General features: G+C 40.1%; 1 protein-coding gene across 4 annotated transcripts in view; it reads right to left on the minus strand.

The window, feature by feature from the left end:
• Positions 1-454: 454 nt before the first annotated feature.
• Positions 455-15746, minus strand: part of asah2 (N-acylsphingosine amidohydrolase 2) — a 99614-nt gene continuing 84322 nt past the window's right edge. For 3 of the 4 annotated variants that reach the window (XM_078565924.1, XM_078565925.1, XM_078565926.1), the window contains one exon: positions 455-1660. In XM_078565924.1, the coding sequence (XP_078422050.1) occupies positions 1477-1660 (184 nt within the window). In that variant the 3' untranslated portion in view covers positions 455-1476. The remainder of the gene's footprint in view (positions 1661-15746) is intronic. The other variant, XM_078565927.1, reaches the window with a different exon arrangement.

Below are 15746 nucleotides of genomic sequence, written 5' to 3' on the forward strand. Positions count from 1 at the left end.
GTTTGTCTGTGAGTAGACAGTTTGGAAAGATCATGGAGGAACAGCACCTCATCTTCCGACTAGGCACTTTACAGCCTTCCGGACTGAATATTGGGTTCAACAATTTTAGATCATGAACTCTCTCCTCCATCCCCACCCACTTTTTTCCAATAATTTATATAGATTTTTCTTTCCCCACCTATTTCCATTATTTTTAAATGTATTTCCAAACATCATTTTATCTCTACCTTTTAGTCTATTTCGATCCCTTCCCCCCACCCCACCCCCACTAGGGCTATCTGTACCTTGCTCATTCTGCTTTCTACCCTTAATGTCACCATTAGCACATTCCTTAGACAATATCACCACCTTCAACACCTCTTTGTCCTTTTGTCTATGACATCTTTTGGTTATCTCCACCTATCACTGGCCCTCTATCCAGCTCTACCTGTCCCCCCCGCCCCTTAAACCAGCTTATATTTCACCTCTTTTCTATTTTTCCTTAGTTCTGTTGAAGAGTCATAACGGACTCAAAACGCTAACTGTGTTCCTCTCCGCAGATGCTGTCAGACCTGCTGGGTTTTTCCAGGTATTTTTATTTTTGTTTCAGAAAGATCATGCGTATTTTCTAAATTTACATTTAATAATTTTGTTTAAACTCTTGAGAAGTCCCCACCTTTTAATGTTAATAATTATAAATGTCCTTTAATCTATAAATTTGAAGACATAAAGATTTTTACTGAAGGCTAATGTCTGCAATCTTAACCATAACAGCAGCTTACTATAGTAAGTGAAGGAAGATAATTACTACTGAATATTAGCATGCTAATTCAAGGTTTTTAAAAAAAAAGCCACGCTTGCTTTGTTAATACTGTTTTTTTAATTAAACAGGAGTGTAACTGTGTAAATGTTTAATGATTGTGTGGTTTCAATTAGAAAAGCCAAATCAAATACAACTAATTGAATCTATTTTTTTATTAATTGACAGTCCTGCTTCAGGAAAACCAATTATTTAGGGATTAAACCAATTATCCAGTTATCACTTATTATGGTGCGTACAATTTCAGGCATTTTAAATCTGCCTGCTTCTCCTTTTCATCTCAATGTACAAGATATATTGAAAAATGTTTCCAATTTAAACCAAGGCCATTTGTTATGGAAAACTATCAGCTTTGTTAATATTACTATTTCATTTATTTTACTGGCTATTTATTAACTACACACAGCGTGGGAAGTTAAGCAGTCTTCCAGATGTTACAACAATTTATGGATGTTTTTGCACAGTTTGAAAATTCCTGTCATATTTCTGTCCCAGAAATATGCTTTATGACCATCAATAGCGAATCACTCAACCAGGCTGTGAGTATAATGCATAACTTTATCTTTTAAATTCAGTGCCCTACACTATGGTAAACAGAATTTTTTAAAACAAAACAAATAAAATTTAAATTGCAAAGTGTGAATTGTCTACTGAAATGATGTTATTGTCTATGAATTTCACTTTCTCACTTCAAAAGGGGATGAGGAGCCCTCATAAGGAGTGAAGACCGGTTTCAGAAACTTTAGTTTCTTAAAATGTCCAAAATGGCGTATTTTGTATGTTCCAAGCTCCGCAGTGTTTGGGATGTGCCAGGCCACTGTAACATTGCTATAACCTTTAGGTGCTTTGTTCCAGTACAATCTAAAAACAAAAACAAACCACAGTTATAAAATGCAAACAGAATAAACCACTTGAAGTGCCACAATCACCTGCAGAGAATCTCTCGACATTAACATTAATAAGTGAATACAAAATCAAGATGCAGAGTGTTTGCTGATCAATGTGTGCAAGGGGATTGTCACTGGCACTCATCAGGGTAGAAATTCAGTGCAAAACGGATGGTATTTAATTGGCTGCCTGTTCTATACAGTGCCTGGTATTTAACACCATCGACTGCGAAACTGAATACTGGGTGCGGCGTATAATGGACTCTAATTTGATATCTCCTATTTTGCACCACCACCCAAGACATATTTCTACTCCATCATTTCTATTGTCAAATACTTGGCACACAGAAAGTCAAACGAGGCTGACAGTGTCGTTTAACCAGAGATGACAAGTGATTAAGGAGAGTTTTGAAGATAGTGTTGCTGAGCAAGTTTATATACAGTTCCAGTGCAACAGACACAATTGCCAGAGCTGCCTATTAACAATGGTTTCATGTACATGAACCTCAGAATCGCTACAGCACAGAAGGAAGCTATTCGGCCATTGTGTCTTCGCTGGCTGGCTGCAGGAGCAATTTACCTAGCGCCACTCCCTGTAACCCTGCACATTCTTAATTTTCAAATAATGATCCAATTCCCTTTTAAATGCCTGGATTGAACCTGCCTCCATGACACTCTCAGGCAGCGCATTCCAGGTCCTAACCACTCACTGCATGAAAAAGTTTCTCCTCATGTCTCCATTGCTTCTTTTGCCAATTACCTTAATTCTGTGCCTCTTGTTCTTGATCCTTCCACCAATGGGAACAATTCTTCCCAATCTACTCAGTCTAGACGCCTCTGATTTTGAATATATCTATCAAATCATCTCCCTACCTTCTCTTCCCCAAGGAAAACAGTCCCAACCTCTCCAATCTACCTACATGACTGAATTACCACATACCTGGAACCATTTTTGTAAATCTTTTCTACACTTTCTCTAATTCCTTCAAATCTTTCTTAAAATGCGCCTCCCCAGAACTGGACACAATACTCCAGTTGAGGCCGAACCAGTGTTCTATATAAGTTTAACATAATCTCCTGATGTGCATGCTCCATGCCCCTATTAATAAAGCTGAGGATCCTGTATGCTGTATTAAGTGTGCTCTCAAATTGTCCTGCCACTTTCAATGACATATGCACATATACAGCCAACTCCTATAACCCTTTTAGAATTGTAGCCTTTATTTTATATTGTCTCTCTGCATTATTCCTACCAAAATGAATCACTTTACACTTCTCTGCAGCAAATTTCATCTCCCACTTGATCGCCCATTCCACCAATCTGTCTATGTCCTTTTAAAGTTCCTCACTATCCTCACAGTTCACAAAGATTCCAAGTTTCGTATCATCCAAAATTTTGAAATGGTGCCCTGTGCATCAAGGTCTGGTTCATTAATTTATATCAGGAAGAGCAAGGGTCCTGACACTAATCCCTGGGGAGCTCCATTACAAACCTTCCTCCAGTCCAAAAAACATCCATTAACCTCTACTCTCTGTTTTCTGTCACTCAGCCAACCTTGTATTCATGCCACTACTGTCCCTTTTCTTCCATAAGTTATAGTTTTGCTCACAATCTGTTGTGCGGCACTTCATCAGATGCCTTTGGAAGTCCATGTACGTCACATCAACAGCATTACCCTCATCAACCCTCTCTGTTAATTCTTCAAAAAAACTCCAGTAAGTTAGTTCAACATGATTTGCCTTTAACAAATCCATACTGGTTTTCTTTAATTCACTCATACTCGCCCAAGAGACAATGGACTTTGTCCTACATTATCACTTCAAGTACCTTTCCCACCACCAAGGTTAAAGTGACTCTCCTGTAGTTGCTGGGCTTTTCTTTACACCCTTTTTTGAACCAGGGTGTAACATTTAGAAATGTCCAGACCCCTGGCACCATCCATGATTCTAAGGAAGACTGGAAAATTATGGCCAGTGCCTCTACAATTTCCACTCTCTTCCCTCAGTATCCTTGACTGCGTCTCACCTGGTGCCTTATCAACTTTAAGTTCAGACATCTTATCCAGTACCTACTCTTCATCAATTTTAAACCCTTCAAGTGTCTGATTTACCTCCTCTTTCACCATGAGCTTCACAGTATCTTATTCCTTGGTAAAGACAGATGCAAAGTATTCATTTATTAACTCAGCTATGCCTCCTGCCTCCACGTGTTCCTAATCAGCCCAGTCCTCCTTTTACTAAGACTGTCTGTAGTATGCTGGGTTATAGCGAGTACTAGAAACTCAATCAACTGTATCTAACTGTGGTTAAAAATATTTCTGGAGGTTTCATTAGGCTCTTAATCAAACAATGTGACGGTGTTTAACTCTTATATACACAGCATTTTAATCCTCTCTCCAATGTCTTTAATAGGAAATGAAAAACAGTTTTTTAATGTTCCTATAATTTTTCTCCTGGTTCGCTCATCACAGTGTTCTGGAGATTAATCTTCAATCCCTGGAGATTCCAGGACAATCTTGAAGGGTTGGCAACATTAATCAAAGTGCTTAGTAACTTTTCTTTTGCCTCTTCCTGCAGTAAAGTGTTGTTGGTTTTGAACTGGAAAACGAATAAAGCAAACCCTCTCCAAGCATGTACACTTTCAGTTTAGCTGCATAATCATTTAAACCCAGTAGAACTTGCTTTGACTAAACTACAAATACACATTTTCTCGCTGTTTAATACATGTAAACTGTGCTGTGTTCCAGTCACAGATTAGCTTGTATTTTAAATGCACTTTCAAACACATTTATTTCAGGTCTTAAACCATTTCTAGCTTTGCAACATACTTCCCATATCTCTATCTCCATGCAGGGTATGGCTTGAATAGTGATAATCTCCTGATGCCTGCACAAATTCATACTGTTAGCAGTTATTATCAATACAAGATTGCACCAGCTCTCAATTTCAGCAGTCAGGCTCTGTTAATATTCTCTGTGATGAAAGTCTCTTACAGACCCCTGAGCCAATCAGAGAAGGATTGTCAGAGGTCATTGAACCAGCTTAAGCAGGCAAGGTTCCATGGGGTAACTGGACTACAGTTTCTCAACATCAGTTCAAAATTTGTATAGTGCCTGTAAACATTGCACTGGGGCAATTTAAATAGACCAGAGACAAGTTCTAATGTTCCTATTTTTAACACATGCCGAGGATAAATGAGATAATTTTGTTTCAGGTACATACAACCAATAATATACTATGCTTACAGCAATAGGCAGAAATATGATGCTTTAAATTCTCATTTTGAGACTGATGGACATATATTTACGAAGACATATTCCTTCTAAATTACCACAGTAACCACAGGGGGCAACAAGAATCCAGTTTCATGTGTGATGTTGCAAATGCATTTAAACTTGCCTGTGGCCAATTGTGGGTGAAATTAGTTTTAAACCTACAGACCACCCAAGGTGTCACATTTATACCTACAATCTTATTATGGTTTACTTCACTGCAGTTACACATTGGGTCAGAAGTATTAAGCTTAATTAGCACATTCCTTAGATAATATCACCACCTTCAACACCTCTTTGTCCTTTTATCTATGACATCTTTTGGCTATCTCCAACTATCACTGGCCCTCTATCCAGCTCTACTTGTCCCACCCTCCCTTACACCAGCTTATATTTCACCTCTCTTCTATTATTACTTAGTTCTGTTGAAAAGTCATATGGACTCAAAACGTTAACTCTGTTCCTCTCCGCAGATGCTGCCAGACCTGCTGAGTTTTTCCAGGTATTTTTATTGTGGACCTGATGTCCTGTATCCTAGGGCTTTAAAAAAGGTAGCTGCAGAGAAATTGAATGCCTTCGTTTTGATCTTTCAGAATTCTCTAGATTCTAGATCAGTTCCCAAGAATTGGAAAATAGGAAGTCTAACCCCTCTATTCAAGAAGGGGGAGAGAGAAAACAAAATTAGGGTTCATGATATGATCATGGATTGAGGATTGGTTAATGGGCAGAAAACAGAGTAGGAATGAGCAAGTCATGTTTTTTTAGCTGGCTGTAATTCATGAGAAACCACAAGGACCAGTGCTTGGGCCTCAGCCATTTACAATCTACAATCAATGACTTAGATGAGGGGACTGAGTGGAACATAGCCACATCTGCTGATGATACAAAGTTAGGTGGGAAAGTAAACTGTGAAGATGGTGCAAAGAGGCTGCCAAGATAGGTTAAGTGAGTAGTCAAGAGCATGGCAGATGGAATATAAAGTGTGGAACTGTTTCATACCCCTGCTCATTCCCCATATCCCTGCAAATTTTATAATTTCATCTATATATGTAAATCCCTTTACAACGTTGTTATTGAATCTGTTTCCAGCAACTTTTCAGATAGCGGATTTCAGATTGTAACAATTCTCCTTATCTCCCTTTTGGTTCTTTTGCTGGAACCTTCATTTTTAGTTTCTAGATACTCGCTGTAGCCTTAAGCCATCAGAACCTTCTTTAGATGGTTTAACTTTTCACTGCTAAAACTGTTGCTTTGAAGAAATTCAAACTCCCAGTTGTTTCCTGAAAGAACCATGCCACAGGGTTTCACATTTTAAACAAAAACTTTTATTGCACAAGAATTAAACAAATGACTAATTTAACACTTCATTTTATAAATCTTAATTTTATCAAACTGCTTCCCATTTTGTTTTTAATTCCACTCAAGAGTTATTTTCCAGGTTTTTTCACTTCTCCTGGGACCTAGCCAAAGCGTGCCACAGTTCTCAGGAATTCACTCTGACTCTTTTCAATTTCCCAATCTCACACTTAGACTTCCAGAGCTCTCTCACTCTGTGAGGATTCCATGACCAATCTCTTCCACTAGCTTTACCAGGCAGATCTGACAATTTTAATTCCTCATGAATTTGAATTTTTCATTCCAAGCATGGGCCTCAATCACAATCCCTGCTTAGTGTCTCCAACCCAGAAATACTCTAGGTTCTTAATGGTTCTATGCTCTCTGTTCTGGCTGCTGTCCGGTACACAACTCCCTTCTCACAGCCTTCCAAGCTGACCCATTGTTTTTGAGAAAACATACAGACAAACCCAAAGAGAGTGACTGCCCTTGACATCAAGGCTGCATTTGATTGAGTGTGGCATCGAAGAGCCCTAGCAAAGCTGGAATCAATGGGAATCAGACGGAAAACTCTCCACTGGTTGGAGTCACACCTAGCACAAAGGAATATGGCTGTGGTTGTTGGAGGTCAGTCATCTCAACTCCAGGGCATCACTGTAGGAATTCCTCAGGGTAGTGTCCTCAGCCCAAACATCTTCAGCTGCTTCATCATAGGCCTTCCTTTCATCATAAGGTCAGAGTGGGGATGTTCGCTGATGATTGCACAATGTTCAGCACCATTCGCGACTCCTCAGATACTGAAGAAGTCTATGTCCAAATGCAGCAAGACCTGGACAATGTCCAGGCTTGGGCTCACAAGTGGCAAGTAACATTCACGCCACACAAGTGTCAGGCAATGACCATGTCCAACAAGAGAGAATCTAACCACTGCCCCTTGATGTTCAATGGCATTACCATCACTGAATCCCCCATTATCAACATGCTGGGGGTTACCATTGACCAGAAACTGAACTGGACTAGCCATATAAATACTGTGGGTACAAGAGCAGGTCAGAGGCTAGGAATCCTGCGACAAGCAACTCACCTCCTGACTCCCTAAAGCCTGTCCACCATCTACAAGGCACAAGTCAGGAGTGTGATGGAATACTCCCCACTTGCCTGGATGAGTGCAGCTCCCACAACACTCAAGAAGCTTGACACCATCCAGGACAAAGCAGTCCACTTGATTGGCACATCCACAAACATTCACTCCCTCCACCACCGACACACAGTAGCAGCAGTATGTGCCCTCTACAAGATGCATTTCAGGAATTCACCAAGTCTCCTTCGACAGCACCTTCCAAACCCACGACCAATAGCATCTAGAAGGACAAGGGCAGCAGACACATGGGAACACCACCACCTGGAAGTTCCCCTCCAAGTCACTCGCCATCCTGACTTGGAAATATATCGCTGTTCCTTCACTGTCACTGGGTCAAAATCCTGGAACTGCCTTCCTAACAGTACTGTGGGTGTAATGGACTGCAGCAGTTCAAGAAGGCAGCTCACCATCACCTTCTCAGGGGCAACTAGGGATGGGCAATAAATGCTGGCCCAGCCAGCGAGGCCCACATCCCGTGAATGAATAAAAAAAGAACAAAAGGGTCCCTCCCTGCAATCTATCCCCAGGTGGCACACCTGGGATATCCCACAGAGAGATTGCAACTAATTAACTTCCATTCCAAATTTGTCCTTTAATCTGAAAATTATATGGATAGTTTAAGACCTTCCCTTGTTTACTCTTTGCTTTCATCTTTTCTTTGATATGGCACCCACATGAACAATTTAAAACCTTATCAAGACTCCTTATTCCGCAGGCATCTTGGCTCCACCAAGACTCAGTAAGAGCTCATTCCATCGGTCAGTGTTTTCCCAATTCCAACTCGGACCTCATTAATTAAACATTGATGATCCTTTGAATGGTGATCATACTCGGGGTGTTTACCAATTTCTCAAACCCAAGATGTCTCCCACTTATCTTACATTTAAAAATCCAATTTCCACAAAGATAAAAGTTTGTACAATAGGAAAATAGATGTTTTCATAACACCAGACAGGCCCTTGGTTTAACATCTCATCTGAAAGACAATTACTAGACCCATAATGTTTTCACTAATTGGACGTCCTTTTATCTGCTTTACACAGATTGTTGCTTTAATACTCATGCTTTCAGATTTTCATGAGCCATATTTAGTCTTGTGTTTAAATTAGTACTAATACAATGGCTGCAGAAATATGAATTCATCTTGATTGAAATTATTACATAGACAGTGCTCCAGGCAGGAAGGATGTGCAGGTCTGGGCTCAGGGAATAATATGCTCAAGGAAACCAATATACCTAGGACTTAACTAACTACGTACTATGATAAGTACCACATGGAGGCATTTGGTCAGGATAATACAAAGTGTCTTTTACCGAGAAACTGTAGTAATGAATGCCTCAGAGTAAGCTGATTTACCCACTGTGATTACATTTTATGTTAAACAATGTTTATCGTGAGAAAGGTGGAAGTTGTTTAATTGGTGGCTGGTCTGTGTCAAAACAAATCAACTTTAATGTGTTGCTATGGCAATATTTTTGAATGCTGCATAACTTGGAATTCATAGTATGCAGCTTGCATTACAATAGTGGTTTTCATTGGTAGTTTTTACTTCAAATACATCAGTTACATTGTTAATATACCCTTAACACATTAACGATACATGTAGGGTATCATGAGATTAAACCAAAAGTGGAAATAAACTCTATTTTGAAGTACACACTTGTGGATTTATCCTAGCGGTCTATTCAACCAACATGATACTATCTATGACATCAACTGTGGTTCAAGCTTAGAGATAACTGCAATGGCTGGGCGTAATACCTTGCATGTTCACCCAATACTCATTGCTTTCACTGGACTAGAACATAACATAAGAACATAAGTAGTAGGAGCAGGAGTAGGCAATTCAGCCCCTCGAGCCTGCCCCGCCATTCATTATGATCATGGCTGATCTCATTTCGCCCTCAACTAGCTATCAAGCCAGTTCATAGATTTCTCAAAAGAACTTGTAAACAGAAAAAGAGCCATGAATAATATAGGTTTTGACAAATTTCTTCTAGCAGGAATATCTTCTTGGTCCGCTCATTATGTTACATTTATATTTTAAGTTTTAAGGCCTGACTTTGGTGTTCACGCACCAACAAGAATTGGCTCACGGCTCATGGGATCTTTGGCTTTATAAATAAAGACACAGAGTGCATAAGTAAAGAAGTTATGATGAACCTTTATGAAACTCTGATTCTGTCTCAACTGGAGTAGTGTGTCCAATTCTGGGCACTGCATTTTAGGAAGGATGTGACGACTTTAGCGAGGGTGCAGAAAAGGTTCATGAGAATGATTCGAGGGATGAGGGACTTCAGTTATGAGGATAGACTGGAGAAGCTGGGGTTGCTGTCCAGAGAAAGTTGAGAGGGAATTTGATAGATGTGTTCAAAATCATGAGGGGTCTAGACAGAGAGAAACTATTCCCATTGGTGAAAGGTTTGAGAACCAGATGACACAGACATAAGATGACTGGCAAAAGGGCCAAAAATGACAAGAGGAAAAGCTTTTTTACTCAGTGACTGATTAGGATCTGAAATGCACTGCCTGAAAGAATGGAGGCAGATTAAATTGTGGCTTTCAAAAGGGAATTGGATAATCAGCTGAAGATAAAAAATTGCAGTGCTATGACGAAAGGGCTGGGGGATAGGACTTGCTGCTTTTGCAGAGAGGCAGAATGGCCTCCTTCTGTGCTGTAACCATTCTATGACACAATTATTACCTGCTTCACTATCATAACAATCAGAACTGAGGGATTCTCTCAGATCATTGTCTGAATCTGCACTGTCAACATATTAAATAAGCTCACACTTGACTTCATTAGTTCAATTTTTCTGCCTAACATTGTTGAACTTTTCCCAGTGCTGAACTGAAGGAGAAAGGGACTTTTAACTCAAGAATAACTCATTTAGATAAACAGCTTCAGGATTTTACCATCACGACTGTACAACTGGGAGGTATCAGTTCGTGCATTAATGACAATGACTGTCAATGATAGTCATATAAATCTGCATTGAGATGTAATCATTAACTAAACACGAGGCAGTTCAGTGACATTGGTTACTGACAAATATGAGCAGCAATGAATAGTTTAAAAGTTTGAGATTGATCAAATTAGTCAAACGTCCATCCTGTACTAGAACTAAATGACTGAATCACGTTAAAACATTTATTGCTTGATCAGGGCTTATCACCAGGCCTACAAATTACTTCTCTGAAATATTCCACCTGTGTTTACATTGGAATCATACAAGCACAGAAAGAAACCACTTGCGTCATTGTGGCTATGCTGGCTCTTTGAAAGAGCTATTTAATTTGTCCCACTCCCCGCCCTTTTCCCATAATCCAGCACTTTTTCCCTTCAAATACTTACCTGCCTATAATTCCTTTTTGAAAGCCCTGATTGAATCTGCCTCCATTACACTCTCAGGTAGCGCATACCAGATCCTATCCACTCACTGTGTAAAAAGGTTTTTCCTCATGTGATCTTTAGATGTCTGCCAATCTATTTAAATTTGTGTCCTCCAGTCCTAGACACTTCCACCAACGGAAGCAGTTTCTCCCTGTCTGCTCTGTCTAGACCCCTCATGATTTTAAGCACATCTATCCAATCTCTTCTCAGCTTCTCTGTTCCAAGAACAACCACAGTAGCTGAAGTCCCTCATCTCTTGAATCATTCTCATGTATCATTATAACACAACAAAAAGATCTAATACCTTGGGATTATCTCCTGTACAAGGCATTAGGCACCAATCACTCATAAGGGATTGGGTAAACATGTGTGGGTTCATTTATTAAGACTAGACATGTGAGAACAGTTAACCATTGGCACAAAGCTTGAAGTAGCATCAGCAGAGCTGTCTGTGCTGTGCTCTGTTCAAAGCAAAAGTGAAACTAAGACAGGATCACAGGGCACATCTCCCTTCTAGTGTCATACGGTGATCCCTTAAAGGCATATTACAGCATCCCTCTTCTTTTTTAATGATACTTGCCCCTGCCTTCCAAAGAAGTATCACTATTTACAAAACATTTTCATGTTTAGTTACCATTACATAAGTGCATAGAACTGATCAATCTATGAGTCTCTAAAGTGTGAAGGTAATCTGCTGGTACACCCAGACCTTGTAATGGTAACTTTGTCTGGGGGTTTCATTAAGGGCTCACAGTGATCTGTGGGATTGTCATTCTTGGATGTTGTTCCTGGTTGCATTTGGGATCTTGTCCTAGATGCAATAGGACTGTACTGTGTTTGAGGAGCTGGAATGGATCTGATTTGTCCTTGGTGATGCCTCACCATTGCATCCTTGAGTGTAATGCCTTCAAAGGACCTTGATTCTGAGCAAATCCTTGTCACCTCAGCTGGTTGCCACCTACCTTCTGTGGGATCCTGGATGTGAACTTGTTGCCCCAATGTAAACTTGGCAATTCTGTACCTGCATTGTTATCATTCAAGAAGTTTTCAAGACTGTCCTCTGGTTTCTGAGAGAGTAAAATTGATGAGAGTAGGTAAATTGATATGCATTAGTCTGCCAGATATAAACTCTGCCAGTGATGCAATAGTTGCATTTAAAGGTGTTGCACTCAGATGTAACATTGCAATATGTAGAGCTTGCTTGGTCTGTCTTCATTTGAGAATTGGGGATCTCACTGTGAATTAGTTGTTCAGATAGGCCATTAGATCTAGAGTAATGAGGAGAAGAAGTAGGTTGATCGATATTCCACTTCTCGCACATATCCTGAAATGGCTTACAAACAAATTGCTGACCGTTATCCATAATGATCTTTCTATGCACACCAAACAAACTGAAAATAGCACTTAGAATGTGTGTGCAACAGTTGTGCTTGACATATTGTGCAATTGTCGAATAATGAGGTACTTGGTAAAATAGTCAATGATGACAATGAAGTCAGTGCCATGGACATGAAAGAAGTCGGATGCGATTTTTCACCAAGGATAGGTGGGAACTTCATGTGGAATCAGTGGTGCTTTGCGCTGACTTGGCATATGCTCTTGACAAGCCTTGCAATTCTTGACGATGACTTCACTGTCATTGTTCATACCCGGCCAATAGAATGTCTCTCTTGCGAGTCTTCTCGACTGATCTATGTCCATGTGTGAGTGATGAAGTTGATGAAGAATATCAGGTCGCAAAGATTACAGTATGATGACCTGCCTCTACCTTTAAAAGTGACTTCCTAGGAGATGCCTAGCTCATCCTGATTAGGCCAAAATGGTCCCACGTATTTGTGGACATGCTGGATTGAATCAGACCATCCTTCGATAATGGTTTTCCACAGTTTCTGTCGTGTGGAATCTTTCAGGATTTCTTCTTGCAGCTGTTAGCATTTGCATTGCACAAAATGTACCAGATCAATTTGGAGAAAGTCTTCAAGTTCAACATCAATGAAGTCAACTTGTAGATCTAAGGGTATATCTTCTGCTATCACTGAGTTAGGCAATCTGCTAAATGTATCTGATGTGATCGCCAGGTTACCTGGCTTGTACCTAATCTCAGTCATAGGGCAGAATATTAAACTCGGCATGTGGGTGCATGCTTGACACTCTAGAGTGTAAAATGACGTGCGATCACGTTGGGCGTGCGTCCCGACATCATCGCGCAGTCTTGCGATGTTTCATTTGGCGGGCATGCGCCGGAGTCAGCTGTGTGCCTGCTGATAATTAAAAGGCCTATTAAGGCCATTAACAATCTAATTAAATTTAAATTTACGCTGCCTGTCCAACCTAACGGTTGGCGGGCAAGCGAAAAGGCCAAGTGGCTTTTACGTTTTTTAGGGAACCTCATCCACAAGTGGGGTGGCGTTTCCCAAATCAAATAAATATTAAATAAAAACTTTATTTTTGAATTAAAAACTTGTCCAACTCATGTGACAGAGTCACACGAGGGGACATGTATTATTAAATTTTTATTCTCTTCACTTTTTTTTTTATAAAACACAGCCCTTCAGTCTCCCTGAGGCAGCTCCGTGCCCGCCCGCCTCCGCCGAGCACCCCCGCCAAGAGCTAAATCCTGCTCATAACCTTGAATCTTTATCAAGAGGCATTGCAATCTAGGCAGTGCACTGGTCAATGGTTTTCACCAGATCATCTCCAGTGGCTTGTGGTCGTCTCTACCACAAATCTTTTGCCAAATAGACAGGTATGAAAATGCATGATTCCAGACACTAAAGATATCGTTTCCTGTTTGATGTTGGAGTCGTGGGATGGTGTTACAGACAGGGATTTTGAAGCAAATGCAATCACTTTGCCTTTTCGTAGTATGTATGCTCCCAGACCTTTCTCCGTTGTAACTATCTCCAGGGTAGTTGTCTCCTTAGCATTGTAATACTGCCTCTGATAATGGCTGTTCCAGAGCTTTGAAGAGGTATTGGGGGTCTTCGTGTCACAGGAATGGTACATCCATTCGCAATAATTCCCTTAGCAATAACGGTCTTTGAGCGAAATTGGGAATGTATGGAGACAAGAAATTAAAGAGGCCGACGATACCTTGAAGTTTATCCTTATCTTGAGGTGTTGGCATGGATTTAATATCTGCTTTACTTGGGTTGGGACATATGCCAGCACTGAAATAAATAGAACCAAAAAAATTGATCTGCTGCACATTGATATTGCACTTCAGACTGTTGAACACCAATCCTTCAGTATGTGCTGTTTGCATCAATAAGTGCAGATCATGGTCATGTTCTTGTGCCGTTCTTAAAACAGCTATGTCAACTGCGATACAGATGCACCCTGGTACCGTGAGCTTGAAAGTGTTCCTGATTGACAGATAGCCCATTGAAAACAGTATTGTCTGAAAAGAGTATGAAATGTACTATGCTCTTGGGACTTCTCTGCAACGTGTCCTGACCAATGACTATGCTTGGCATCAAGCTTTGCAATAAATTTTGTACCTGCAAATCTTGGATTCAACTCCTCTTTTGTGGCTATTTTGTAAGGACAACATTTCAAAGCTGCATTTAAACATTGTGAATCAAGGCATACTCTCAATGATCCATCCTTCTTAATGATACATGTGATTGAGCTGCACAAATCTGTATGCTCTTATACTCTTCTGATGACTCTATTTCTCAATTTTGTCTAGCTCGACCTTCACTTTGTTTTCTAAGTGGATGTTGCACTTATTTGGTCGATCAGTTGATGGACCTGCATTCACCTGCAAGTGTAATATTGCAGCTCCCTTGAAATTGCCTGTATACTTTGATGTTAGATCATGAGCTGAGGTGATGGGGTAGCTTCTGAACTTGATCTACCTTGTGATGTCTGACTGATTCCATGGATTGTTACTAGTATGAGGTCACGACATGCCGATAGACTTACAATTGCTGGGCCTTTAGTTTCCACAATGTAAAACATCTGTGACACCCAGAGGATTGATTGTACTTGTACTCTCAAACTTTGTGCCATCTGCAAAAGCAGAGACGTCCCAGTACCGACAACTGGGGAACACTACTGTGTAGCTTCTTCCTGTTCAAAAAAAAACTGTTCATCACTATTTTCTATTTCTTATCCTTTAATCAATTTCATATCCAAGCTGTCACTGCTTCATTTATTCCATTATTTCAACTTTGCTAACAAGTCTAATGTGTGTCAGTTTTTCAAATACCAATAGGAAGTCCACTTACACCTCATCAACCACATGAGCCTCATTAAAAAAACTCAATGAAGTTCGATAAATATGATTTGCTTTTAATAAATTTGTGTTGGGTTTCCTTCATTAATCCACACTTGTCCACGTGACTGTTAATTGTGCCTCGTAATAAAGTAGTAGATTTCACCAATTCAGGGGTTGATCCCACAATCTAGAGGGTACAAGGGCCATATGCTAACCACTTCAGCTGGACAGTGTGCACTTTGTTTTAATAAAGTGTCTATACTTTGTTGATTCACTATGAAACCCAACATACAGAGTTCAACATCAAAGAAAAACTGCAAACTGTCAGGCAAATACTAGCAGACTTTCCACAGCATTCTCCAAGGTCACAATGAAACAAATTTTCCACAGAGTGCAATATTGCTTCTGCAGGTATATTTATATGGGGTCGGCTGCCTCTGGAGCTCATTAAGCCCCACATAAGTGTAGAAATATGCAGCTGCAGGAATCAATACATCACAGAATTATTTTTATTTATTCTCGGAATATGGGTGTTGCTGGAAATGATTGCATTTATTGCCCATCCTTTGTTGCCCTGAGATGATCTTAGTGCTTTTTTTTAAATTGGCTGACTTGCTAGGTCTACTATTTGGTTTGAGACTGGAGTCACATATTGCCCATAAGGATGGCAAGTTTTCTTCCCTAATGACAAGAGT

This window comes from Cetorhinus maximus, chromosome 20 (assembly GCF_964194155.1).
Source record: "Cetorhinus maximus chromosome 20, sCetMax3.hap1.1, whole genome shotgun sequence".
In the NCBI taxonomy this organism is placed as follows: Eukaryota; Metazoa; Chordata; class Chondrichthyes; order Lamniformes; family Cetorhinidae; genus Cetorhinus; species Cetorhinus maximus.